Here is a 27,708-nt window from a genome sequence, read left to right on the forward strand (position 1 = left end):
AAAGGTGATTTTTTACTAACGTAAGGTGTATTATTTTTCACCTCAAATATAAGTTTTTATGCTTGTAAAGGAAATTTTTTTAATCAAACTAAAATATGCCTTCAGGTTATATTTTTTTATGCTAATGCTGGTAATTAAATATAATTAAAATGTTTCTCCTTAGACTGCTAATTTTTAACCTAAAATATATATCTTTTCACTTGTAGAGGTATTTATCACTCTGATGGAGTTTTTAATGTTACACATTAGGTGGTAATTATTTATTAACTTTTTACGGTCTGTCTTAATTTTCACTGCTAATCCTGATGCTAAGAAACTATTTTCTAAACACATAGGCGGAATACGGATGAATCTTTCTTTCGAAAGAATTTTCGACTGATTTCCATGTATTGTGTGAAGAAAAGTAAAATGCAATGCAAAGAATATATCTTCCTTTAATTTTGAAATACAACCCATTGGAATGTATTCTTCCTCACACAATTCAAAATAGGAATTTTCACTTAACGCCTTTAATTTATAGTTTGTGAACCTTGTGCTAATTTGCAATTAAATAGTTCATAAAATTTATTAATCTTGAATTAACATGTAGAGTTGAATAATGTTAAGTATGCTGACTCATAAACCTTAAAAGAACATTTCAAATGTTTCTGTAATTTTAATAATTTCAATTAAACTATCGTGAAAAGAGGATACATTTGTTTCAGAAAAATGTGGGAACTCATTTATATAGAACAGATGTTAAAGGCGCTAATTTTTTGTAAAAGCGAAATAACAGCAAATTTAAATAATTTAGCCAGCTTACAAATAAAAACTTTTATTAACAAAAAAAAATTAATTTTTCGTTCAAGAAATCAAAATTCTTGACAATTACTCTGCTTCTTCTGCAAGTTTGCTGTGCTTACGTTATTTGGAGCATTGGAACCTATAAATAAAAAATTTGAATTAGCGAGAGTCATATTTACATTGATAATGACAAATTTTAAAAGATTAGAATAATATTTTAAAGCTTATTTCGTTGCATAAATCACCTTTTATTATTATTTCTATTCAATTTTGAATAAATAAATGGTTTCTTTAGTAACAGCAGATGAATAATAATAATAATAATGACCTGCAAAACTCTCCTCCCAGTATATTTCAATTCTTTATTTTGACTGTTTAAGCATATCACTTAAAAAAGCTAATTTTTCTATAAGATGCATATAAAAACTGCTGTAGAAATAACACGCTTATTGAAATTCTTAATTTTCCAATAATTCAACCGACCATTTTTAATTATGGATTGTTATGCTGATATTTAAATTTTTTTCTCAGCAAATTTTGAATAAATTCAATTACACTGGCCTGCTTGTTTAAATTTTTAGTCCAATTTCGCAAAAGAAATTGTACTAAAACCAATTCTCAATGCTGCTGATTCCGAAAATAATTGTCTATCACGTAAGGTTTTTAAAAACAAAAGGTCATTTTCAACCTTTTATTTAATGTGATCAAGAATCAATCATCTTTTAATAAAAGAATGTAGAACATCAATGTTTTGTGTTTTTCATGCCCCATCGAAATAAAAGCAACATTAAGTTTATATGTTTACTTGCCTGAGGGAATAATTTAAGATAATGCTATAAAATAATGTTTTCAAAAATCAAAGATCATGCAAACTTTATCAGTAATTTTTTAGGTGAAAAGATTTCATTGAATCAAAGGAGAATAATTTACTTGTCTTTTTTCTTTTTGGTGTATATTTAGAGTTACTCCCAGGGGAAGGCTCTCCAGTTACTAGTCTCCACTTCCTCCTAGCTGCAGAGCACGTATTATTGACAGCCTTATTCAAACCTTGAAATTCTGGATGCCATTTACGGAGCAGCTCTGTAAAAGTTGCATGTTCAAGTTGAGTAAAATCAAGTTATATAAAAGTTGCATAGCAAGTTTCATTTGGAAATTTTCAGATGAGATTTTTTTTTAAGAAATTGAAGGAAATTGAAATATATATTTATATAACTTTGATAAGTTACTAATGTTGACAACAAAAATCCAGAGTCAATAATACTTTTAAACTTTTTTAACTACAATATAAGCAGATTAAGTATAGGTTCACCAAAATGATTTTAATATTTAATTGAAATAATAAAATTATTTTTTTGGAATAGCTGTCTCAGTAAATTTGTTTTATACAATATTCTTTGTGGATTAAAGATAAAAACTATTTTATTAGAGCACACTATTTATACGAAAAGTTTTCATGTTCTTTTAGTCTCTTTACGAGTCTTCACGAGTCTTATTAAAAATAAATTGAAAATCATTCCAAAATATTAAACTGCATCATGTTGATCTAGAATAATATTCAATATTTCGCCTTAGATGACTAAAAACTAAAATAAAACTAAACACAGTGGCGCGACAGCCCATAGAGGGCCAAGGTCTACTGTGCCCATTTCAGTTTTCTTGACCTTGGGCTCTGGGATGCAGGAGCAGATGTTCCGGTTAGGTGGTCAGCCGAACGCGGAACCCCCAGTGTTTAGTTCCCAAGCATGCTTGGTACTCATTTATCGACCCACTGAAGGGATGAAAGGCTGAGTCAACCTTGCCCGGCCCAAGGATCGAACCCAGGACCTGTGGCACGGAAGAGCGGGGCGTTGCCTTAGTGGACTAAACGGACAAAAAGTTTGAATTTTGCATGAGAATTTTTTAAGTGGATGCCAGTTTTCCTTTACCTATAGTTGCCTTTTTGCTAACTAACTTCAGATATTATTTAATAGGTGATACACATACAAATACTTTTAAGATACTCAACTAAACCAAGCTTATGTATAAAAGGGCAAGTAAACTTAAACTAGGCTGCATTAATTTCTTCGTAAAAATTTTAGTAACTTGTACTTGTCAGAATTCAATATGCTGTTGCTGGAATTATTATGGTGTTATTGAAGAAATGATTTCTGGTGAAAAGATGCGTTCTCTTAATCTTAATTTTAATGTTGAACTAAGCCATATTACACAAGTAACTAATTCTGGCAACTTTAACTTAATTCCTGTGACAAATATATCTTCTGTTTCTATTTCCATCCAGTGCGATGACACTGGAAAAATTTATTTTGCTAATGTGGTGAACAATCTAGAATTAGAATAACTTTTTTCTCTCTAGAGGCAATGTATATGTAAGTTCAATAATCCCCGCTTATATATAATGTAATCGCTGCTAATATCAATCACTTATTATTACCGAAATTATTCGGTTCTGATTTTTTTTCATTGATATTATAGTTTTCTGTGATCCTTACATAATTTAATGTTATTAGAATTTAATTTTCAAAATTCTTTATTTATTAGCGTTATATTTTTATTTACTCTGCACATTTAAAAATTAAAAAAATTCTTTTCTTTCTCTGCGATAATGTTAGAATTTCCAATTTCTCATCATTTCTGGAGTTTAAAAACAAAATATTTTTCAGATTATGAAAATTTATGAAGTTTGCTTTATTAATTTGGGAGGGGGGTTAAAAAATTAGTTCACTAAAATTAGCTTGAATCTTATCTCATATTACATATATTTTTATTAAAAAAAAATTTCAGATTTTATTAGGAATTCTCATATATTTTTTAATGAAATTTGTTGATTTGATATGGTAAACTTGTTTCCTACATTAGAATCACCTGTTAATAGTAAACATTAATTTAAAAAAATGAATATTTACTTCGAAAAACAGGATTGTTTTTTTTCTTCATGTTTGTAAATATATATTTTTATGAAAATGCAACTTTTGAAGAAATATTAAAATTTTTGTGTGATGTATTTACCCTGATTGCAATTTTTATTGTATATGTTTATTTTATTAGTTAAATATGTATGTTAGATTTTTGTTGAAGGCAACAAATATGCATTTCGTTCCTTACAATAGTATTGTTTATTTGTTTTATTACCTGCAATATATAGAAACTGTTAACTTTCAATTTTCAGTGATTTATTTATAAGAGAAATTATGAACCTTTTACTCAATCAGCTTGCATACTGCTACGTTAAAACATATACATTTAAGCAAAACAAAAAGAATAGTTATATTTGAATAAATTACAAACAATAAAATATACTGTGCGTAACCTGCTGTAACGATTCACCAGTAACGTTACCCTAAACAGCGACGAGAAATATTTAGATTGATCTGTCTTATTGCTAAGCCTACAACAATAGCCTCAAAGAATATCCTCCGACTTAAATAATGTAAGATCAGGACGCGTCTTTAAAACAAAAATAATGAAATTTAAGTTTGAAAGTTGAGGCATATTTGATTAAAAGTGACAAAGCTAAATTAATAAATGTCAAGCACACTTACCGAATTTTAAAGAAACTTTCGATTGTAAACACACACGCCATTTGCCGGCTAGCACGGAACTCTGGGAAGTGAGCTAGTTGATATGAAGTGTACTTTAAACAACCTTAAAACAACCTTAGGTATAAATAAAATGACTTCATACATCTCAATAAAGACCTCACTCTCTTTAGTTGAAAAAAATTATATTTTTTATACCTCGTAAATACCTCTTTTGTTACAAGTGTAAAAAAAACAACCTGGTGAACCTTAAAAACTGCCTCATGATTCTGGTTGATATGAAGTGAATTTTAAACAACCTCAAAATAAGCTTAGGTATAAATAAAAGGACTTCATATACCTCAATAAATATCTCACTCTCGTTAGTTGAAATAAGGTCAATTTTTTTATACCTCAAAAATACCTCTTTTATTACAAGTATCAGAAAATCAACTTGATATACCTTAAAAATCACCTTATCAGTCTGGTTGATTTGAAGTGAATTTAAAACAACCTCAAAATAAGCTTAGGTATAAATAAAATGACTTCATATACCTCAATAAATATCTCACTCTTTTTAGTTGAAATAAGGTAAAAAATTTTACACCTCAAAAATACCTCTTTTGTTACAAATGTAAGAAAATAAACCTGGTATACCTTAAAAATCACCTTATCAGTCTGGATGATTTGAAGTGAATTTTAAACAACCTCAAAACTAGCTGAAGTATATATAAATCAACCTCGTACACCTTAATTACAACCTTTACGAGGTATAATTTTTATTTCTGTTTTCTCTGCAACCTTAAATATACCTCAAATATACCTCAAAACAACCTTAATACCTCAAAAATACCTCAAATCAACCTTAAATATACCTTAAATTTTCATAAGGGTGTGTTGCCTTTAGCAGTCGAGTGAATGCAGGCCGACGTTGTGTGCTCGAGACTGAGTAGCAACAGTGCGAGGAGGTGGATAATGTTGCAGTCACAAGTAGCAAGTCAACTATTCAATGTGGACCATCCAACGAAGTAGGCGTTACTGCCGATGTAGGCGTATCCAGATCAAAGTGGGCGTTTTTGCCAGGGTAGGCGTGTTCACATCACGTCCGGGTCACCAATGTGGGGATCAGTAGTTACAGACCATGTCAACCGTCATCTATGAAAAGGTACCCCGACATAGAGTCGAGTTAACATGTCTTATATACTAGTGAATTGTAGTTGTAATTTTGTAGTGGTAGATACGCTACATATATATATATATATATATATATATATATATATATATATATATATATATATATATATATATATATATATTGCACTGAGACAATCCAAAAACTTGATAAGCTTTACCATATTCTGGTAATTTTGATCATACTTTTTTTCTAAGTGTAATTGGATTGTCTCAGTGCAAAATTGGACAAAATAACTCCGGTTGACCCATTTATCGCAAATATGACACTTCAGATCGAATCTTTGTCTCTTATATGTGTTGCATAGCTAGTCTGTACTTCCGCTGTCTTTATTAACGAATATTTGGTTTCTATTTTTTCATTGCAAACAAAAAAAATAATAAATCAAACTGCTTAAATACATAATAAATTCTATTTCTTTATAGTTAACACAACAATACATCTTTAAACAATTCGATGTTAATCAGAATACTCTCCACAATACTTTTTTTCAACGATTTTCACCCTTACAATCACACTCGAGGGAAAAACTGCATTCGTAGGGGTTCTGAAGATTTATCTCCAATACTCGAAATTCCTAGAATTTTATCTCGTTCATCTAAAGATTTGACTGAAAATCTTCTTAAAATATTCGCCAGTATTGTCTTAACTTCCATCAATCCAAACTTTTGACCTGAAAATAGATTTTCATACACGGTTGATTATAGCATAACAGGTTCAATATATATGCTATAAGCAAAACATTACTTTATTTATAACACAAACAAAGACGTCACAAGACAGAGATGAAAAGAGTGAGACAAAGTTTACATTTCTTTTTGTCAAAGCATGTCCATTAATGCTCAATAACGACCTTGGGTTTAAGATTTAAAAAAAATATGATAAAAGTTTTTATTTGAATCCATAGTCAGCAGGCATGTTATTATAAAATTACGACCGAATGGAATTACAACCAAATAAACGAGAAAATAAAAGTTGATTTCAATTGCTTTATTCACTTATTTATTTTATTTATTCTATTTAATTTATTTATTTAATTTATGCATTTAATTTATTTGATTTATTTATTTAATTAATTTTATTTAATTTTATTAATTTAATTATTTTAGTTAATTTACTTATTTTATTTATTTTATTAATTTGTTTTATTTCATTAATTATTTTATTTCATTAATTTATTTTATTTTATTTCCTTTTATTAATTAACTTGTTTTATTTTATTTTATGTTATTAATTCATTTATTTTATTTCATTTCATTTATTTATTTATTTATTTTATTTTATTTTTATATTTATTTATTTATTTATTTATTTCATTAATTCAAAATTGTTTGCTAAAAATAAATAAAATTTGGAAAAAACTATGTGAATTAGCTAGAAAAATGATTTTAATATATTGTAAGATAATGTTGTACGATGTTTCTAATTCAAGTCTATCTATAATTCGGTGTTTGGCAACTATTGTAGTTTTATTTGTAGATGAAGAAAAAAAATTATTCATTTTTTTCACCTATTCTAAAAAAAAATCCTTACATTTAACAATATTATTCATATAATAACAATTCATGTATTAACAATATAAAACAGATAACATTATTACTTTAGGAAATTTTAAGACAGAAACGTCAATGTGAAGAACTGGGGTTTGATTCGCAGTGGTAGCTTGATGCTCACCCAACTTCAGATTGATGAGTAAATGCGGCTTGTGTGCAATACTGACCACATTGCCGCAGCAATCGTGACATTAGTTACAAAATCGAAAAGCCTTACCCTACATGACTTCCCTGCTCTACAAAGGGCTTTTGAAGGAATGCATTACTTCATATCTAGGAATTATCAACCCAATGTCTTTTAATTTGAGAGAGCTTGAGACAATAATGAACTATACTTTTTCCACAAGTTACATTTTTTCATTAAAACATTCCTTAGCATTTTTTTTTCAGATAGGTATTTTACATGAGTTTTGAGAATTTATTCCACTGCACAGTAAAAAATAAAGTGCAATTGTCTATAAAGAAATTTTATCAAATGTAATCCTTCGAACAATTTGAAAGTTGGCTTATCATTATATTGCCCCACTCCCTCCAACTGAAAGAGTGATTACAGTTGCATATAATATTGCGGAAACCATTCATTTTAATGGCAGATAAATCTTAGAGCTTTAATTGTGCTTTTGCATTTGTTCATAAATCTTAGAGAAGTTATGGAATGCAATGCAATATTTACCAATGCAGTTTCTTGGACCAGCAGAAAAAGGTAAATACGCAAATGGATGTCTTTGAGCGCAATTCTCTGGAAAAAATCTTTCTGGCATGAACTTTTCTGGATCAGGATATACGTCTGGATCCCTGTGTACTACGTGTGGAAAGATCACTAAAGAGCTTCCTTTGGGAATTACGCAATCCACTAAAATAATTTTTGGATAGATTTTTTTTAAAATCATGAAACAGTTTACAAGACATTCAATTATCAGATTTGGTATTTTTAAGCAAATTTTAAATCGCACATCGTGCGTTAATCGCTTAAACTTTGAGTAGATTTGAAATACAATTTTGTTTTTACTTTTTTTCTAATTGAACTTCAAGTCTTCAATCAAATAGAACAGTCCCCCGAATTCATAGTCGTTGTTCTGATTTTATTTGGGTGGCGTCACCAAATCTTTTAATTTCTGGAGAATTTAGTCAAGAATTGTTCACCCAGATATGTCACTGAGTCCTTAAAATCTATTTATTTAGCTCCCACTCTCACCAAAAAACTCAAGTTTTGATTCTATTTTATCATGTTATTTAAATTTCCTCAAACACCATACATATTTATATTCAGAATTAACAAAAAAAGTCCTTTTATTAAAATTAAAAAGGGCCTTTTTTCATACAACGTGTCCCGTAATGAACACCCTTTATACTTTTTTAACGAATCCTTATCAAAACTGAAGTTAAAAAAAGTAGTCAACATAGGAATCTCAACTTAGTACTCAATTGAGGATAAAGTAAAACCACTATCGAAATACAACGAATTAAAACTGATGTAACGAGAGTGGTTATACCAAAACCAATTCTATAACCTGATAAAGAATGCTATCCATCAAATTCCTTCAGCAATCAAACAGGATTTGATGAGTCCAATCTCGGCTTATTAAGCAATGATTCGTTCCAACTTTTGTTCTTTTTTATTTCGAACATGTGACCCTTAAAGTATATACTTTTTTCAACTTCATATTCAGCAAGAATTTTATATATATAATTGGCTTAAAGCTTTAAAATGGCTTAAAGCTTTAATTGGATTAAAGCTTTGGTGACAAAACACTTTGTAGTTTTAGGATTTCTGTAAAAAATTATATTATGCTGACGTAACAACAATTGTCAAAATTTTCCATATAATGAATTATTGCAATAATTTAAAAACTTCCCGGGAGTCACTAAATCACACACAAAAAAAAATTAAACAACTATTTCGCAGAATAGTAATTAGCAATAAATTGGACAGAGAAGGATGTTTTAACTGAAATAGAACTAATTTAAACAAAACTAGAAAAAAAACATTAGACGCAATGCATTGTGTCTAACGTTTTTTATGTGATTAAGTGACTGCCGGACGGATTTTAAATTTTTACAAAAATTCAATACATAGAGTGCTATAGCAATATCACGGACAACTCTTGAAAATAGTTAAATTTGAAATCTAAATACCTCCATGCGTGCAAAGCCGCAGACAACAGCTATTACAATAAGAATGAGGAAACATAAGGGATTATTATAAATATCTTTAACTCATGAAAACATTAATAATTTAGGTTTTAAATTTTCCTAAATTTCAAGATGCTGATTATTTTTGGACGTATTAAACCTACTTTATAATTTAAAACAAATATCTCGTTTCATAAACTGATTTTTCCCAAATATAACCAGAACTGATTACATAGCGAAGCAGACAGCTTTAATCCTTATTTACATAGACCGCTACTAACATAGCAGAAAAGCATTACTTATGCGACAGTCCAGTCTAATATAAGCAGTAGTTCTATGTATAGTTAGTCAAGTTTATCTTTATCTGCCATGGTTAAATTATTGATCTGTTTCTTCCTTGGAAAAAAAACAAAGCTTTGCTGGAATTTATCAGCAATAAGAAGACAAATTGTAACTAATGGTCAACTACCTACTGGCCACTAGAAAAAACCTCTAATAACGCTAAAATAAATCAGAACTATTTTTACTGCTGCTAAAGGAGATACATTTTAGAGCATAAAATATTTTTTGGCTAAAAATTGAACATTACATTATAATTTTATTTAGTGCTTTCATTTCATTTTACAGCGGTACTTCTTAATCTTAATGTAACAATAACTATTATTTTTTTTGTTGTAAAATTTATTTTAATAGATTTTACAACAATTTGATTTAATTTAGATAATTTAATTTTGAGATATTCAAAAAAGTTTCAGTAAATTAATTCAACTTACGAATTTTGAATGTCTTCGAAGCGCATCTCGAGAAATAAGGAACAGAAGGATATAATCTGAGGGTTTCCTAAAAAAAATGACAGTAAAAAATTTATTAAAAATGATTTAATGACAAAAATGATAAAGGCAATTAAAGAGATAATAAGAGTAAACAGCTAAAAGAAACGCACGTTTTTCACAGAAAATATTTGTATCAAGTAAATTAGAAACTAATAATGAAAGCCAGAGTTGGTAAATATCACCAAAAAAGAATGATATCGAATTGATTGATTGATTGATTGAATGTAGGATTTAGTGGCACAAGATCCAAATGAGGACATGCAGCGCCAAACAGTACGGTAAAAAATCGAATATCGAATTGGAGAGCTTACTGGATCAAGGCTCGAAGTGATAATTTTGAAAAAATTTAAGTTTATCGCGGCAATCAAACAAGATTTGATATTTTCCGTTTCGACTATCTCAGAAGTGATTCGTCGCATTTTAATATCGTTTTTGTTTTATCGTTTCTTAAATATTCACTTGTGACCATATATGGCAACGTTACTTTTAAAAAGTAACGAGTAAAAGTACAAGTATTTTTAAAAAAAGTATCGTGTAAAAAGTAAAAAGTTCTTATTTTAAAAAGTAACGAGTAAAAAGTACAAGTAAAAGTACAAGTACAAAACAAAAAAAGTAACGATTTGAAAGTACGTTTCTAGGAAATCGAAAATTCAAACTTAACTAAAATTTTATTGAATAATATTCTTATATTCTTTAATATTTTTGCAAAATTGTTGTTATTTATTTAATTATTTTTAATTTTGAAAGTTATGGACATTAACTTATTTTTAAATTCGGAAGAATATTATAATATAATTTTATAATATAAATTATATTATTACGATTATATTATATAATCGTATAATATAATTTTAAAATCAAATATAATTTTAATTTCAAACGCTTTATGGATTTGCACGAAAAAGAAATTTTATGTATTGACTTTAATTTTTAGTCTATTACTTTTATTTATTTAAACTACCATTGATTTAAAATTGTTTTACTCTATAGAAACGCGTTTTAAAAGCACAAACATAAACAAAGCAAACATGGGGTTTCAGATAGCTTTGTGATCTTTGAGCTAGTAAAAAATAATTGAATGTGCAGTATAAGTTGAAACAGAAGGTATTTAAACACGAAGTTAGCGGTGAATGCATATATATTGCACCTTAATTTTATAAATTAAGAAAACATAAGCATTTTTTTACTTTATTTTATTTTCTTATTTTTAAGAAAGCTTACCGAGTTTTAGAAAAAAGTAACGATTTCATTCGATACAAATACTTGTACTTTTTCCCTAAAAAAGTAACGAAATCACAAGTAAAAGTACTAAATTTAAAAAGTAACGAAGTACAAGTAAAAGTACGTACTTTTTACTTGTACTGGCAGTACGAGTAACGAAAGTAAAAGTACTGCCATATATGCTTGTGACCCTCAGTATGTAAATGTTACCTCCGAATTATTCTATACTGTGAAAAATGTCGGATAAAAATTTAACTAAATTGTTCATAGTTCGAAATATATTTCCTTTGCATGATTTTGTTTATTTAACAGTTTTATTACATGATATGATTTTAATTTTACTTAAAAATTCTTTACTTAACAATGGGTTATTGACGACGCACAGTGGGACAAAATCAGAAAAATGCGGCCAAAATTAGAAAATTAACTTCAATGTTCTAAAAATTTATCACCTAAAGGTTTTTTGGGTCGATGATTTCAAATATGAAGTCAAAATTTCAAAAACACAAAATGCCGGATCCAAAATGACGGATGATTATTGAAAAAATTGTAAACAAATTAATAAAAATTATTTACTAGTAGTTTTTGAGATATTTGATTACAAATTTGTGTTTAATAATTTTAATAAATAAAGTAATGGATGTAAAATCGCAAATATTTATCAAAACAAATTTAAACTAAATAAATTGAATCAAAATATTTAAGATTGTTAATTACAAATTCGATTATCGAATTTAAAAAAAATAATGAATCTATTTTGCTTGATATAAAAAATTTTGAAAATGTTATAACAAAAATAATAATCTCAAGTTTATTTTTATAATTTTTTCATTAATTTTATCATTATTATAGAAATGACACGAACTATAAAAATCGATATATCTACCAAATTCGCAAATATTCGCAGCTAATTTTTTTTATTTCTTGAGTATATATACCAAACAAATGTACACATTTTTTTTTACCTCGGCAACGTAAGGCTTTTTTTTATAGAGCACCCCAAAGTTAAAATTTCATTGTACAGGGCAGAAATAGGGAAATGGCTCTGGTTTTAATAGTATTTATATAAAATTATGAATTCATATATATCTTAGAAATGCATTTATGTATAAATCATGCATAGTTTTAATATTTTTATTTACTACAAGGATTTATCATATTAATAAAAATTTAACTGAAAAATTTAATTTTTTTTTATTTCGACTTTGTTTCCATTTAATTGCTATTTCCATTAATAAACCAAAAAAACAAAGTACACCGTCATATTCCTTGGACATTTTACTACAAAAAACCAAATTGAGATTTTTTTTTCTTATAACTTCATTTTTTTTATTTTTGACCGCAAAAAATGATTTTTGCTCCACAGTGCGACGGTCTGGGAAACATCTCCGATCATGCTCAGGGATGTTTCCCAGACAGTCGACAATAGCCCATTGCGCAGCTCTAGTGCGATGTAAAAAAAGTACCTACTTAAAAATTCAGTTTATTATCATTTAATAGAATTAGCATATTAGGCGTGTTAACTATTATAGTTTCAAAAATAGTACACTGTAAAAATTGCCGATCAAATTACAATAAAAAGTACCGGCACCAGGATTATGTTATTTTTTATCGTAAAATCCACATTTATCGGAGCATGTTACAAGAAAAATATCACATATACCGTAAGTAAAGTAATAATAAGTAAAGTAAAGAAAGTAAATAAAGCAATAAAATAATAACTACTTTAAAATCACTGATTCACTCTAATTAAATAAATATTAAATATTATTGTAAAAATCACGGTATAATATTTACGATAAAAATGGATTTTTCGGTAGAATGGATTTTTAAGGAAAATGCACCCAAAGTGCCAGTACTTTATACAGTAATTTGATTTGGAATATTTTACAGTGTTCAGATTGCCCAGCTAATTTGCAGATTAACTATGGTGCTCCATTGAAGTGCCAAAAAAAATTGCTTTATTCCTCCTTAATAGGCACTCTTTAACGTGAAAAGACCTTTGCTTGAAGCAACAGCAAGGTGCAGTACGCTTAAATTGATTATTTATTTTTTGCTATCTAAAGAATTAAATACTATAACCGACACATTATTTGAGGAAATTAATTTTCAAAAATTTTAAAAACATAATTCATAGAATAAAAAGTTTTGAAATACTATTGCAATTAAGGTAATTAACATAATATAATTTATTTAATTTTCGGTAAAGAATCAAGTCAATCAAACAATCAACAAACAACAGTTTAATGAGCAGATTAACTAGGTGGTGACATATACTTTTTTTTGTTTTATTTTTGATAAGGGTTCTAAAAAATGTAAATATTAAGGGCACTGGTTACGGAACATCCTGTTTAATTAATGAAGCTTATGATTTCAAAAAAGCAAACAAAAAAACTGAAAAAGCTTTTGAGTTACCTTGATGGTGCATTCAAGATATTTCATAGCTTTGAGATCGTTCTGGGTTATATCTCTGTCTGCCTGTCCAAATATAGAGTCTAGTTCTTCGTGAATATTTCTCTGCACATCTTCATACAATCCAATACAGTACAAAGTATAACTAAGGGCAGAACCTGTTGTATCAAAACCCTAAATTGTAAAAATAAACAAAGATTGTTATAGTTTATTGAAATAATCTTTCTTCAGGAAATGGAGATAAGAAATTTAGTCCACAATAGCATAACAGAATTACAAAAAGGAAATGTTCATACATTGGGATATTTTTCAAGTAAAATTAAATTTAATTATTTCTGTTATTGGCAATATTTTTTAAACCCATTTCCTTATCAGTTTACAGGATAGCATCGTATATTATTATTATTAATATTTGATATATTATATTCCATATTTAGTCATGGTTGCGCGGGGGATAGAGCGCTCGCTTCCCTCGTATCTCAGTGATGACTGGTCGATACGAATTCCGCACCCTGCCCACACCGACCACAGTGCTGACGTAAAATATCTTTTGTGGTAGATGGATTCTGGGTTAGAGTCCCCTTGTCGTCAGGATTACCTTAGGAAGTTTTCGTGGTGTACCTATCCATGTAACTCAAACCATGCTCCATCAAAAAGTCCTCCATAATGGGAAATTTTTCTGAATACTTAATCCAGGAGTTCCCTTGTCTTCTGAATTGGGTTCAAAAATGCAACGCTACGGAGTTGAATATGAATAGTCGTAAACTCAAAATTGGGTCTGCTGTTCAACGACAGTTAAAAAATTAAATAAAGTATTCCATATTTACCGTTCTATATTCTATATTGACCATGATATTGTCGTATTTTATTATTATCGTTTACCGATAATAGTCATGATATTGCAATTTATAATTACTGATATTTCAAAACTCGCGTATTTAATCTGTGTATTAATACGAATTATCTGTGTATTTATACGATTGCAAGCGAATTATCATTGTTATGGATGATTACGGTACATTTCTTCTTCGTATGAGCTGGTTTATTGCTACATTTCGTGACAGTACTTTTTAATTTATAGTTTTTACTATGTTTTTAAAAAAAAAACATCGCGAATTCCTAACACATTTGTTTTCCAGATTTTGTCTTAGGCTTATGACATAATAAGAAACCCAACTTTAACATTACATAAGAACCATGGTACAGTGCTAAAATAGAAACGAACCTGAAAAGAATGATCTGATGTTCACGTTCTAAGACTCAATCTTAATACTTCGAGGGTGTGACCTACTTAATTCATGCAGGCGATATTTTAAGCTACGCAATCAGACGCACAAACGTACTTTCTCTGAATAAACAGATTCGACAGATTCGTATAGGAAATATGATCTCCATATTTTGATCAGGAGAGCGATCCAAAATTTGATCACCTTAATGTTAATTTAACTTTTTGCGTATTTCGCCATATCTCGAGAACTTTTTAAGAGAATTGAAAAATTGCTGGTGCATATAAAATTCGCTTATCCAAAATTATATCCATGCAAAAAATAAATTTTATTAAATATTTACTATTTTTCTTCATTTATTTAGTAATAAGTTGAAAAATTTTGAATTGTAAGGTATACAAAATTTACGTAAAAATTTATAGACCTTGCAATTCAATCGTTTACGACTGTAATTGAATAAAATAATTAAAAAAATTATAATTTTTACTAAAATTTATTTTTTTGCATGGAATTATCTTTGGCTAAACAAATTTTAAAATTGTGCTAAAAGATTTTTCGGTTCGCTAAAAAAGTTCTCGAGATATGGGGAAATACGCAAAAAACAAAATTAACATTAAAGGGACCAAGCTCTCCTGATCAAACTATAGGAATCATATTTCCCAAATTGTGGCTATCCTCTATATTTAGGGTGTTTGAAATCCAAATTCGTCGAAAAAAAAGTCATGTTTATTTAGAGAAGGAACGTTTTTGTGTTTCGTAACTTAAAATATCGTCTCTCTCTCTCATAGAATGCCTGTTGAGGCAGAGGGGTGCCATTATTCTTGTTTTCCAGTGGCGCCATCTATGGCTAAGAATTCGACTTCAGCCACACCCGTACGTCACACCCGTTTATAGGGCGGGCCCATTCATTCATCCACAGATCGTAATTACGACCTGAATCAGAGAACGATCAATCTCCAAATCAGTACCCCTGGAAGTATTGATTTGTTATTGGAACATGTAAGAATTTAACAACTCGACAAATTTAACGTGCATCAGTCACCATTTACTACACGGAGAGTCTTCGGCCGGCTGGGTTCGAACCCATGAATTCTCCGGCCCAGCGCCCTACCGACCAGGCTATCCCGATCCCAAAATATCGTCTGCACTAATTAATTAGCAAATTTTAGATCACCCCCCTCGAAACATTAAGATGGAGTCCTTGAATATGAAGATCCGATCAAACGTAATTCAGGGTGGTAAGCTTTTTTTTTTTGGCACACTACAATAACAAGTGTCAAAGTAAGGAAACATGGCATATGGTGTACGGTAGTACAAATATGACATAAAAAGTACCGAAACTCACAACTATAATTATTAATTGTTATGCCATTCTTACCGCAATGAAGAATGTCAGTACTTCCTCTAAAATATCTTCTTCTGTGAATGTCTTATCCTCCATATGCAACTCAAGTAGCAAATCCAAGAAGGCTTTGTGTTTCTTCTTTTTAGTAAAACCATTCCTGGTGTCAGTCTTTGCACTCAGATGCTTGTTGATATCCTTCTTTTGCCGCAATACCTACACAAGTGCTACGTATGTTCATGAAAGCTAATAACATGTACTACATTCTTTTGAAAATTACAACAAATTAAAACAACAAAATTGTCAATACTTGAGTGCAAATAAAATAAAACAAATGCAGTAAAGCTTGGTTTTCTATTTCTCATTTAATGGTTAAGATTACTTAATCATTATTATTTGTAAAGTAAATTTACAAATATGTATATGATTTTGTTTACATGCAGTAGTCAAAAGTCACATATTCGCATTACAACTTGCTCTTGGTTATCGATATCACAAAGATGGGAAGGTAGGAAATCTGTTCCATTAGAATGTAGAATGTTTAAGCAGAAAAAAAAGAAGAAATAAAAGAGATATATGAGTTGTATTTTATTCCATATGTATCACTAAACAACTTATTATAGCAATAATTTTTTTAGTTAACTTGATACAGTAGTAATAACTTGTTATAGTAATGATTTTTTAGTTAACTTGATACAGTAATAATTACTTGTTATAGAAATAATTTTTTAGTTAACTTGATACAGTAATACTAACTTATTATACAAATAATTTTTTTAGTTAAAATACAGTAAAAATACCTTGTCATAGAAATAATTTTTTAGTTAACTTTAGTTTGATACAGTAAAAATAACTTGTTATAGAAATAATTTTTCAGTTTACTTAATACAGTAATAATAACTTGTTATAGCAATAATTGTTAGTACAGTAATAATAACTTGTAATAGAAATAATTTTTTAGTTAACTTGATACAGTAATAATAACTTATTATAATAATAATTTTTTTAGTTAACTTGATACAGTAATAATAACTTATTATAGAAATAATTTTTTAGTTAACTTTATAAAGTAATAATAACTTATTATAGTAATAGTTTTTTTAGTTAACTTGATACAGTAATAATAACTTGTTATAGCAATAATTGTTTCAGTTAACTTGATACAGTAATAATGACTTGTTATAGAAATAATTTTTTTGTTAACTTGATACAGTAATAATAACTTGTTGCAGAAATAATTTTTTAGTTAACTTGATACAGTAATAATAAATTGTTGTAGAAATAATTTTTTAGTTAACTTGATACAGTAATAATAACTTGTTATAGAAATAATTTATATAGTATGGATTGATTATATTGATTATAACGTAATTGTATACTAAAGCCAATGAAGTTTTTATAATTTTAATTGATTAATTTAGAGCATTTTAAACATTATACAAATTTATGTCTCGTTCTAGTTTAATTAAAATAATATTTTTGACTTACATTATCATTATTTCCTTACTAATTAAAATTGTGATGCCTTTTTTTAGATTTGAATGGTGAATAAACTGCCTGCCTCTATTTTATATTTAAAAAAATCTGTCTTTCATCTACTCAAAGTACATTTTCTATTCTATTTTTTACCTATTAACTAAATAAACGCAAGTCAACTGCATTTAGCTTAATTAAAATCAATATCGTTCTTAAAAATTTAAAGACAGTTGTGATGGTTTTATATTTAATTTTGTCTGAGGACTTTAATTCAGAATATTACTCGTTTTAAAAAATTTTTTAACTTTTATAAGCTTTTAAATTTTTTTTTTTCTAATCGCATTTAGAAACTTTCACTTCTAAGAATTAATTTTCATCACACTGAGGCCGTTTCCACCCATTTATCAAGAATATTTTCACACTCACAAGCAAACAGCATTTATTCATAAATCATATTTCCTGATGCACAAAATCGAATGAGATGAGGTTACTGGACAGTGTAAGATTACAATTAAATAAACATCAACTCTTCGTTTAATAATTGAAGATTTTAATGCAAGAATATGCTAACGACATTTAACTGAAAAAGAGGAGACAATTTTTAGAATGCATGTAAATATTCGGGGATGTTAACGAGTTATAGTTTTCTTATGAAAACGATTTCTTACATTATCTTTTTATTGTGGAATAAATTTTCTTCCATTTTATTCAATGAGATGTTATTATTTGAAATCAATTACCTAATTTTATCTTTTAGGGATTCAGGTATTTCTACTTTTTAAAATAAGGCTCCCAAAAGTATAAAATATATATTAAATGAGAGACGATGAATGTCATAATGTACTTAAAAAATAGCCTAATAATAAAAAAAGAGTTCTCTTATAGCTTAAAATCCACTTATGCTAGGGTCTTGGAATTCGAACTGTAGGCTTAAAGAGCAATTCAAGCCTATTATCTTAAAAATCGTTCAAAAGTTTCAAATAATACATTTAGAGGGACGTCTACAAAAAAAAACGAATTTTTTTCATAATTTTAGCATTGTTCAAAAACGAATTTGTTTCTCAATTGTTTAAAAAATACCTGAATATTTGTTTTGTGCAGGAAAAAATAAGTAAAGACCCATCAAATCAGTATTTATCATTACTATGAAATAATAAACAAAACTGAAAAATATATATCAACATAATGCTCTTTTCTTGCCTTTCCCGATAACCGTACAATATTAGATTACGCATAACAGGTCTTTAAAAGTTCATTCCATCAGAATAAAAATTTACTATATTTTCAACATCATGCTATCGTTTGAGGAACTCATGACAATCAAAATTAATCGCAATCTATAAACTTTTTTTTCCACTCCTTTGGAAGCCGCATAAGACCATTTACCACAGTACATATATTAATTACATTGGTACACATATTAACATATTTAGTACCTACTAAAGCACACTAATCTGTCACAAAAATTATTTAAACACCATTGGCATCACGTACAGGTATTTTTTACGGTCTCCCAAAGTACTTTTCCTCCGCTAATTTTCCATTTTAGTGAACTTAATGTTGGTTTTAATTCTATTATTGTTGATTTTACTTATAATAGTTTTATAGAAACAAGTTTCAAAAATATAACTATGAGAAAAATAAGCACGTAGTTTTAGATAAATTTCAAAAAATCTGATTCAGGAAAGTAGCTCATTACCATGTTCGCGTTGATCATTTATCTAAACTTACATCACGAATAAAAAAATAAGAAATATTAAAGAACGTGCAATAATCTCATTTCTTGATTAAACAGAGCCGTAAGCTAGCAAACATCACTAATCTTCTCTTTTAATTACCTGATAAAACAGATCGTCTGTAGTTTCATTTATAACAATGGCTTATGCAAAATAGCAATAAGAAAAACTCATTTTCAACCGTCTCTCTCAAACCATCTAATTAAAACTTATGCATAATGCCACTGTTCAAAAATCAAGGCACAGAATTCAGGAAAAAATTCTAGAATTTAAAAAAAAAGGAACAGTTGCATAAACACTTCCTTTTTTAATATGTTAAATATCACTAACGATGTTTGCGAGATTATATTTCGAATGATCAAAAACGAGTTATAAGTTTATTGCACGGTTGTATTTGTGGGGAAAGGAGTTATCGACAATGCCAACCTTTTTTTTTATTTCCAATGAGCTGCACAATCGGTCTTGCCGATGAGCAGACCTAATGCGTTCTCCAGAGGTGGTATCCACTCTTTCAGGACCACCACAATGGGTGAGATACCGTTGGTCATGTTAATTTGGACGTCTAGTTTCTGCCACACTAGATGGCAGCACCGAGACTCTATTTAGATGCTAAAGTGCACTAGGAATTTAATTTTGCCGGAAATGCCAAGAGCCAATGAGGCACTCCAGGGATCTTTTACATGCCGCATAATCATACAACATGGCCGCTGAGGATTTTCTGCATCCCGAAAATCCGGTGTCTGGGCCGGGGATCGAACCCGCAGACTTGGGCTCAGAAGGCCGACGACAAACCAACTGCGCCACCCAGCCAACCTTCATCTATCAAAAAGTACTTCAAGATTGAACAAACTTAGCATGCCTTATATACTAGTGAATTGATGTTTAAAAATCGTAGTGCCACAATACTCCCTCACCATAATATTATCAGGGATAATTCGAAGAACGGATGTGCTCGACTTCGCGCGCAGGTCGTTGGGCTACCGAAGCGGGGGTGCCATCCCCTCTGCAGAGGATCAAAATTGTAATGGCATGTCTTCGGATCATCCTCAGGGATGTTTCCCAGACCGTCGCCAATAGCCCATTGTGCAGCTCTAGTGCGACGTAAATCAACAACAACAACGAAGAACGGATATCACTAGTTGCCGTATTTGAGAAAGACCGGGACAGCTATGTTAACTTTAACAGATTTTGAGCAATTATGGTGAGAGCTGTATTAAGTTCACCGAGTTTACAGCGTTTGTCAAGAGAACTGTATTAAGTTCATGGTTGTGTGTGTGGTCCCTCCTGTGTTGTTATTAGCAATCGAGAGTGTGTAGGATCCCGTAGTGTAAAAATAAGGCTGAGAAGCAACACCTCAGGGAGGACGATGACACAGTCACAAATAGCAAGTCAACTTTTCAATGTGTACCATCCATTGAAGTAGGCGTGTTCGTATCATGTCCGGGTCACCAATGTGTGGAAAGGAGTTATTGACAATGCCAACCATCTATGAAAAGGTTTCTCAATATAAAATCGAGTTAGCATGTCTTATATGCTAGTGACTTGATGTTTAGTAATCGTTGTGATAGTTGCACCACATATCTTTTATTGATTACGCCTGATAAGCATAGGCAAAATGTTTATAAAGTGAATATAATGCAATAAAGTGAACCAGGTTCGAATTCCTGCAATGGCTGGTTGGTTCGAGTTCCGCACCCGGCTCGCACCGACTACAGTGCTGACGTAAAATATCCTCAGTGGTTGATGGATCATAGGTTAGAGAACCCTTGCCGTCAGGCTAACCGTGGGAAGTTATCGTGGTTTTTCTCTCCACGTAATGCAAATGCGGGTTAGTTCCATCAAGAAGTCCTCCACGAAGGCAAAAATTTCACCCACTATTTGATCCAGGAGTTCCCTTGTCTTCTGGGTTAGGTTCAAAATTACGGGGATGCGGAGTTGGACATTGGTAGTTGTAAACTGAAAATTCGGACGATTGTTCAACGATAGTTATAAAATAAAAAGTAACAAACAAAAAATTCAAATAATATTATTAATCTAAAATATTGTTGAAAACCAGTTTTTTTGAATGAACTCAATAGGAGAAAGTAGTTTCAATTCTGTCACACCTAAAACGTAAAATGTAAGACATGTCACTCTAATCAGAAAATTTTTTCATCACCTAACATCTTTCAATTTCATTTGCTAATTGATTTCACATTGATTGCTATACTAAAGAACTTTGAATGCCCATGCTACATTACATCGATTTAGCTATAAAAAATTGCCTTTTTTCCATCTAAATTAGCCAAATAGTGGCATCAAACAAAAATGTATACAAACAACCAAGCGCACTATTTTTATCGCATGAAAAGATTAGTTAATTTCACAATGACTATAATAATAATGGAAAAATTCCATTATCTTCAAAAACTAAAGTGGTGATAGTCGTCATGCTTTGAGCTCTCATGATTGACGTCCATTATCGAGACCCTCTTTATTATAACATTGCGCTTAAAAATAACTTTCCAAACCCCCCCCCCTACACCAGCTCATCTTGATGCTTCGGAAACTTATTTCCTACATTTTAACGCAATTTCCTTTGTTAATGACATTAGTTAATTTAATATGCCCTGATTTACTTTTTTCGGCTATTTCCGCTCCTCTTGGCTACTGTAGTTTTTTCTCGTTTTTTTTCCTTTAATTATTCTTTCATCAGAAACGTTGCTTTTTCTTTAAAAAAAAATTTATTTTTTATCATTTACATGTTGATCGGTCCTGGTAATAAGCGACCGTTTTGAAAGTTCAAAACATACTGAATTTTTCGCCTTGAAATATTAAGCTTAAATAAGTTTTTCATCGACAGCAAGTATATCTTGTTCATTTCATTCATGATGACTCACTAACGAAATTTAAATTCAATAAGCTCACCTTTTGCATGAAATCTCTGATTATTTTGTGATTCTTTTCAGTTTTCTTCTTTAGGGGATTGAAATAGAATAAAATATCTGACAACAGCCATGGCCTGACGATTCTTGAAACAGAGTATGACACTCCTCTAAGAAAAAAATTATAGAAAAAACATTATAAATATTTTGCACAACACTTGACTACATTTTTCACAAATGATAAGTTAAATTTTAAATATAAACTGCATTTTAACAAATGTCGAAACTGCAGTTTATATTGCATTTAATTTTATAACAGTTGTTGAACAGCTGACCCAATTTAAGTTTTACGACCACCAATGTTCAACTCCGTAGCCTTGTAATTTTGAACCCAATGCAGAAGACAAGGCAACTCCTGGATCAAATATTGGGAGAAATTTGCCCTCGTGGAGGACTTTTTAATGGGACAAGCCCGCTTTTGCGTTACATGGAGAGGAAAACCACGAAAACTTCCTGCTTTTAGTTTGACGGCAAAGGGACTCTCACCCGTGATCCGTCTACCACTTAGGATATTTTACGTCTACCCTGTGATCGGGGCAGAATTCGTATCGCTGGGATCATTGGAAAGTTAGCGCTCTATCCCCTAAAATACCACGGCTCAGTTTATATTACATTGCCAGAAACATCACCTGATCTAAAAAGGTGGATCATAATTATAACGAAGAAGGTATTGTGTTTGAAAATTTCGAAATTCTGTTGTTGGGAGGGCACCGTTTCCGAACCAAAATTTAATTAACCTATTCTAGAGTTTTGATGACTCGAACTAGCACTGCAAGTATGGAATTTGATTTTCACGTTGATAGACAACAGTTTATTTTAATTGTAAAAATATATTGGCTGGGTTAAAAGTACTAGATTTCATTTATTTGTTTTTTAATTATATGCTGGATTACATATAATTAAAAATCCGATAGCATCCATAGCAACCGATGATACAAAATCTAGCTTACAACTTACATGTAATCAAATTAAAAATTAACAAAAATCTAGTACTTGTAACAAGCTGCACCTTGTTCCATGATGATGTTAGATGAAAGGAACTTACTTTTTAACAGCATCGATACATGCAATGATTTCTTCATCATCGGCATCGAATTTTATACCCATGGCTGTTTCTGTAAAGGAAAAGAATTAAAAATTTTAACGAATAAATTTAATTATTACAATGTAGATTTAATTATACAGATATCTCTTTTCATGTTAAATTCAACGATATTATTTAAAGCACTTTGTAATTGGGTATAATATAAAAAAAACACAACTACTTCCACTTAGTAGGAATAACATTTACCATGACGCAATGCTAAATTCTATGCCACTATCCACATAAATCAATTATTAATCAAAAATCGAATATCAATTACTTTTCTTTATAATGCAATAAAATCTGGCGAGCAGCTATTTAAACGATTAAACACTTCGTTTGTTTATTTGCGGCTTGAAGTTAGGCTCACAGAAAATGCCGTTCATGGGTTAAATTTAGTAGGAATAACACAACCTGTGACGTAGACTATAGTATACCCAATTAAATATTAAATTTAATTTTGAAACATGTATACATAATTTTTCAAAGCTCCCAAAAATTAAAATTTCGATGCATATTTTTAGATTCCTTGTCAAAAATGAAGTCAAGAAAGTAATGTTAAGTTTAACTTCAAAATATGCAATAGATAAATTTTTAAAGTGCCAAAAAATTCAAATTTCGATACATATACATTAGATTCCTTGTCAAAAATAAAAGTAAAGTTTATATATTAAAGGTCAAAAATTAATATTAAAGTCAGAAATAAGAACAAAAACATTTTCAATTCTAGCAGATAACGAATGCTGAAGATGTGAAAGAAACATCAAAATCTATTTGATTGCCGTTGGAAAGTGAGAGGACCGGTGAAAAATGATTACTGGAAATCAGGCATTCAAACTAGTTTTGATGTTTTCCGCCTTTGCTTCCTCAGAAGCGATTCATTAAATTTCGATAATATTTTTCCCTTCTCACTTAAATATTGGCATTAGGCCATTTATTTGTATACTTTTTAGACAAGGTTTCAAAAAAAATATATTAAGTGCAATCATTACCGAAATTGCAGAATAGGAACTGAAAGTAGTCTTTTTAAAATAGTTTTAAAAATCCTATAATTATTTTTAAAAATTTATGGGTGTTATTTCTGTTTAACCTTTTGCTTACGACGCTTAACATGATAAAGCCATTCTGGTTCACTTATTGTACCAACCGTAAGCAAAGGGTTAACTCTACTTGATATGATTTCTTATTGATATAATTTCTGTTTAACCATTTGTTTACGACGCTTTATTGATGTGATTTCTGTCTAACCTTTTGCTTACGACGCTTTATTGACGTGATTTCTGTTTAACCTTTTGCTTTCGACACTTCAGCATGATGAAGCTATTCTGATTCACTTATTGTACCAGCCGTAAGCAAAAGGATAACTCGACTGTATATGATTTCTTATTGATTTTATTTCTGCTTAACCTTTTCTTACAACGCTTTATTGATGTGATTTTTGTTTAACCTTTTGCTTACGGCGCTTTATTGACGTGATTTCTGTTTAACCTTTTGCTTACGACGCATAGCCTGATGAAGCCATTCTGGTTCACATATTGTACCAGCCGTAAGCAAGGGGTTAACTCTACTTGATATGATTTCTTATTGATGTGATTTTTGTTTAAAATTTTGCTTACGACGCTTAGCATGATGAAGCCATTCTTGTTCACTTATTGTACCAGCCGTAAGCAAAGGGTTAGCTCTACTTGATATGATTTCTTATTGATATAATTTCTGTTTAACCTTTTGTTTACGACGCTTTATTGATGTGATTTCTGTTTAACCTTTTGCTTTCGACACTTAGCATGATGAAGCCATTCTGATTCACTTTTTGTACCAGCCGTAAGCAAAAGGATAACTCTACTGTATATGACTTCTTATTGATTTTATTTCTGCTTAACCTTTTCTTACAACGCTTTATTGATGTAATTTTTGTTTAACCTTTTGCTTACGACGCTTTATTGACGTGATTTCTGTTTAACCTTTTGCTTACGACGCATAGCATGATGAAGCCATTCTGGTTCACATATTGTACCAGCCGTAAGCAAGGGGTTAACTCTACTTGATATGATTTCTTATTGATGTGATTTCTGTTTAAAATTTTGCTTACGACGCTTAGCATGATGAAGCCATTCTTGTTCACTTATTGTACCAGCCGTAAGCAAAGGGCTAACTTTACTTGATATGATTTCTTATTGATATGATTTCTTATTGACATAATTTCTGTTTAACCTTTTGCTTACGACGCTTTATTGACGTAATTTCTGTTTAACCTTCTGCTTTCGACACTTAGCATTATGATCCATTCTGATTCACTTATTGTACCAGCCGTAAGCAAAAGGATAACTCTACTTGATATGATTTCTTATTGATGTGATTTCTGTTTAATCTTTTCTTACAACGCTTTATTTATGTGATTTTTGTTTAGCTTTCTGCTTACGATGCTTTATTGATGTGATTTCTGTTTAACCTTTTTGCTTACGACGCATAGCATGATGAAACCATTCCGGTTCACATATTGTACCAGCCGTAAGCAAGGGGTTAACTTTATTTGATATGATTTCCTATTGATGTGATTTCTGTATAAAATTTTGATACGACGCTTAGCATGATGAAGCCATTCTGGTTCGCCTAGTGTACCAGCCGTAAGCAAAGGGTTAGCTCTACTTGATATGATTTCTTATTGATATAATTTCTGTTTAACCTTTTGTTTACGACGCTTTACAGATGTGATTTCTGTTTAACCTTTTGCTTACGACGCTTTATTGACGTAATTTCTGTTTAACCTTTTGCTTTCGACACTTCAGCATGATGAAGCCATTCTGATTCACTTATTGTACCAGCCGTAAGCAAAAGGATAACTCTACTGTATATGATTTCTTATTGATTTTATTTCTGCTTAACCTTTTCTTACAACGCTTTATTAATGTGATTTTTGTTTAACCTTTTGCTTTCGACGCTTTATTGATTTCTGTTTAACCTTTTGCTTACGACGCATAGCATGATGAAGCCATTCTGGTTCACATATTGTACCAGCCGTAAGCAAGGGGTTAACTCTACTTGATATGATTTCTTATTGATGTGATTTCTGTTTAACCTTTTGCTTTCGACACTTCAGCATGATGAAGCCATTCTGATTCACTTATTGTATCAGCCGTAAGCAAGAGGATAACTCTACTTGATATGATTTCTTATTGATGTGATTTCTGTTTAACCTTTTCTTACAACGCTTTATTGGTGTGATTTTTGTTTAATCTTCTGCTTACGATGCTTTATTGATGTGATTTCTGTTTAACCTTTTGCTTTCGACGCATAGCATGATGAAGCCATTCCGGTTCACATATTGTACCAGCCGTAAGCAAGGGGTTAACTTTACTTGATATGATTTCTTACTGATGTGATTTCTGTTTAAAATTTTGATACGACGCTTAGCATGATGAAGCCATTCTGGTTTACTTATTATACCAGCCGTAAGCAAAGGGTTAGCTCTACTTGATATGATTTCTTATTGATATAATTTCTGTTTAACCTTTTGTTTACGACGCTTTATTGATGTGATTTCTGTTTAACCTTTTGCTTTCGACACTTAGCATGATGAAGCCATTCTGATTCACTTTTTGTACCAGCCATAAGCAAAAGGATAACTCTACTGTATATGACTTCTTATTGATTTTATTTCTGCTTAACCTTTTCTTACAACGCTTTATTGGTGTGATTTTTGTTTAACCTTTTGCTTACGACGCTTTATTGACGTGATTTCTGTTTAACCTTTTGCTTACGACGCATAGCATGATGAAGCCATTCTGGTTCACATATTGTACCAGCCGTAAGCAAGGGGTTAACTCTACTTGATATGATTTCTTATTGATATGATTTCTTATTGACATAATTTCTGTTTAACCTTTTGCTTACGACGCTTTATTGACGTAATTTCTGTTTAACCTTCTGCTTTCGACACTTAGCATTATGATCCATTCTGATTCACTTATTGTACCAGCCGTAAGCAAAAGGATAACTCTACTTGATATGATTTCTTATTGATGTGATTTCTGTTTAATCTTTTCTTACAACGCTTTATTTATGTGATTTTTGTTTAGCTTTCTGCTTACGATGCTTTATTGATGTGATTTCTGTTTAACCTTTTTGCTTACGACGCATAGCATGATGAAACCATTCCGGTTCACATATTGTACCAGCCGTAAGCAAGGGGTTAACTTTATTTGATATGATTTCCTATTGATGTGATTTCTGTATAAAATTTTGATACGACGCTTAGCATGATGAAGCCATTCTGGTTCG

General features: G+C 30.2%; 1 protein-coding gene and 1 long non-coding RNA gene across 4 annotated transcripts in view; both read right to left on the reverse strand.

Moving 5' to 3' along the window:
* Positions 1–798: 798 nt before the first annotated feature.
* On the reverse strand, positions 799–5,155 carry LOC147808238 (uncharacterized). The gene is made up of 3 exons (XR_015434800.1): positions 4,323–5,155; positions 1,714–1,863; positions 799–922 (listed from the first exon to the last, which is right to left on the reverse strand). It is a non-coding gene; the product is annotated as an uncharacterized LOC147808238 (long non-coding RNA).
* Positions 5,156–5,888: 733 nt separating this feature from the next.
* The window catches only part of LOC107443360 (cytochrome P450 4V2), a 41,083-nt gene continuing 19,263 nt past the window's right edge, over positions 5,889–27,708 (reverse strand). For all 3 annotated transcript variants that reach the window (XM_087166266.1, XM_087166265.1, XM_087166267.1), the window contains exons 6-12: positions 23,392–23,461; positions 22,330–22,456; positions 16,247–16,426; positions 13,646–13,816; positions 9,950–10,016; positions 7,717–7,896; positions 5,889–6,163 (exon numbers count right to left, since the gene is read on the reverse strand). In XM_087166266.1, the coding sequence (XP_087022392.1) occupies positions 6,003–6,163; positions 7,717–7,896; positions 9,950–10,016; positions 13,646–13,816; positions 16,247–16,426; positions 22,330–22,456; positions 23,392–23,461 (956 nt within the window). In that variant the 3' untranslated portion in view covers positions 5,889–6,002. The remainder of the gene's footprint in view (positions 6,164–7,716; positions 7,897–9,949; positions 10,017–13,645; positions 13,817–16,246; positions 16,427–22,329; positions 22,457–23,391; positions 23,462–27,708) is intronic.

Source organism: Parasteatoda tepidariorum, chromosome 6 (assembly GCF_982258835.1).
Source record: "Parasteatoda tepidariorum strain Cologne lab strain chromosome 6, Ptep-v5.0, whole genome shotgun sequence".
NCBI classification, from domain to species: domain Eukaryota; kingdom Metazoa; phylum Arthropoda; class Arachnida; order Araneae; family Theridiidae; genus Parasteatoda; species Parasteatoda tepidariorum.